Raw genomic sequence first — 2,089 nt, 5'->3', positions numbered from 1 at the left:
GCAGCTCCCCACCAGGACGTAGATGACGGGATTGATGCTGCTGTTCAGCGATATCAGGAAGCAAGAAATATCAAGGTGAGGCGAGTCAAACAAAAAAGGATCGAGGAAAACAACCACGCTAAAGGGAATCCCAAGAATTAACATGAAGATGACACTGAGCAGGATGGCGATGTAGATTTTCCCCAGGTGTCTTCTCTGGGAGCCCCAGCGGAGTTTGAGGAACAGGAAGAGGTTGGAAAGCAGTGGGAAGAAAAAGAAAATAAGGACGTTCAAGATGGTGAGACTTTTTAAGATGGATTCACAGATGTCGTCGTAACGACAACCGATCCAAGCCAAAGAGCCACAAAGTCCAGCGAGAGCCCAGATCACCCCACACACGATGCCGGACAAGTGCGGCGGCGGCCCCGGTACCAGAGTGGGAAGACAGCGGAGAGACACCTCTCCAGGTTGATGGCTGTCAGGAGATACATGCTGGCGAAATACCAGAACTGGAACGGAACGGCCATGACAATTTTGGCCCGAAAAAATTCAAGCCAGAAAAAGCAATAGACTTCTGAAAGAATGGATAGAATGAATTTCAGAACAAGGAACATGAGCAGAGAGAAGTCAGCAGCAGCCAGGTTCAGGATGTAGACAGTGAAAGGGATCTGCTTCATCTTGCAGCCCAGGAACCACAGGACTGTGCCGTTCCCCACAAGTCCACACAGACAAATCCCCAGACAGACAGCAAAAAAGACCATAAATCCGACTGAAATGTCTAAACAAGAATAATCATTTCTTCCTCCACCGTCCAGAGCAGAGAGAAGTCAGCAGCAGCCAGGTTCAGGATGTAGACAGTGAAAGGGATCTGCTTCATCTTGCAGCCCAGGAACCACAGGACTGTGCCGTTCCCCACAAGTCCACACAGACAAATCCCCAGACAGACAGCAAAAAAGACCATAAATCCGACTGAAATGTCTAAACAAGAATAATCATTTCTTCCTCCACCGTCCACATATCCAGGAGTCCTGTAGCTCAGAGAGGGATCGGTTGTGACGTTCTCGGCCATGGTGAGTAACCCTGCCCGGGGTGGCCACCTTCTCCCTCTCCCAACACCTCCTAGGAGACACGAGGAAGGAGAAGGGCAGGAGGGACACTGGTGACCCCAGCACTCCCCCACGCCAGCCCCAGGAAGGACCTGGTCCCCTGCCATGCCCAGGACAGGCTCCCAGCCCTGCAGCCCTGGCCCTGGCCAGCAGGCATCTCCCACCTGCCCACCCGCAGGCTCCTACCTCCTGGTGCTCCTGGGAGCAGTGCTGCTGCAGGAGCTCCAGCACACGGGGCCTCGGCGGGGCTTCCAGGCTTGCAAGGAGAAAGAGAGTGATGGTGGCTGCTGGAGCCACCACGCTCGGCTCCTCCTGGTCTCTCGTGCCTGAGGAGCAGAGCTTTGCCCAGAGATCACGTCCCCTGGTCAGCAGATTCCCCCCACAATCTCCCCACATCGGTGACAGCTTCCCCTCACATGGCCCATGGGCAGAGATCTTGTCAGCAGGACTTGGCCACGTCACCCCCTCCCTCTCCTCTCACCACTTTTTCACCAGGAGATTGTGATGCCTATAAAAAATACACTCAGACTCCATAAAGTATCATTTTAATGGAATTTGACAGATGTAAAACTCTGAAGAAGGTGAGATTAGCAGAGATAATCTTTTGTACATCCAGGTTCTGCTGGCTCTGTGTCTTTCAGCACCAAACAGAGCTCTGATGAGGGCAGACCCTGTCCCTGGAAAGGTCACCCTGCTATGGTCAGTTGAGCTATTAATGGATTTTTTTGGAGGGAACAACTCATTCTACTGTCAAATGTTTCCCATGTATCTACTGCTGAAGTCTTAGATAAAGGCAAGGACATGCAGGTGGTGAAACCACCAGCACCCTGTGGGAGCTGCCTGCAGGTTCCTCCCTGACTCTCAACCGCCCAGGTGTGGCCCATGGCCCTTGGACATGCACAGCATGGCACAGCACAGGCCTGGGGCTGCTCACGTTGAGAGTTCTTTGGATCACTAACTCCCTGGTGCATAAAGGTCTTCTGGCCAACACCTCTACACTCCAC

General features: G+C 52.8%; 1 protein-coding gene across 1 annotated transcript; it reads right to left on the bottom strand.

Annotated features, from left to right (window-relative positions):
* Nucleotides 1-12: 12 nt before the first annotated feature.
* LOC103771504 (mas-related G-protein coupled receptor member X1-like) lies at nt 13-740 on the bottom strand (the record flags this gene model as incomplete). Its single annotated transcript, XM_008938803.1, has 2 exons — nt 412-740; nt 13-118 (listed from the first exon to the last, which is right to left on the bottom strand). Coding segments are annotated over exons 1-2 (435 nt in total), but the record flags the coding sequence as incomplete, so codon positions are not given.
* Nucleotides 741-2,089: the final 1,349 nt, after the last annotated feature.

This window comes from Merops nubicus, unplaced genomic scaffold (genome assembly GCF_000691845.1).
Source record: "Merops nubicus isolate BGI_N331 unplaced genomic scaffold, ASM69184v1 scaffold18654, whole genome shotgun sequence".
Lineage (NCBI taxonomy): Eukaryota > Metazoa > Chordata > Aves > Coraciiformes > Meropidae > Merops > Merops nubicus.
The sequence above is the reverse complement of the archived record's forward strand: the minus strand, read 5'-3'. Positions and strand labels throughout refer to the sequence as shown.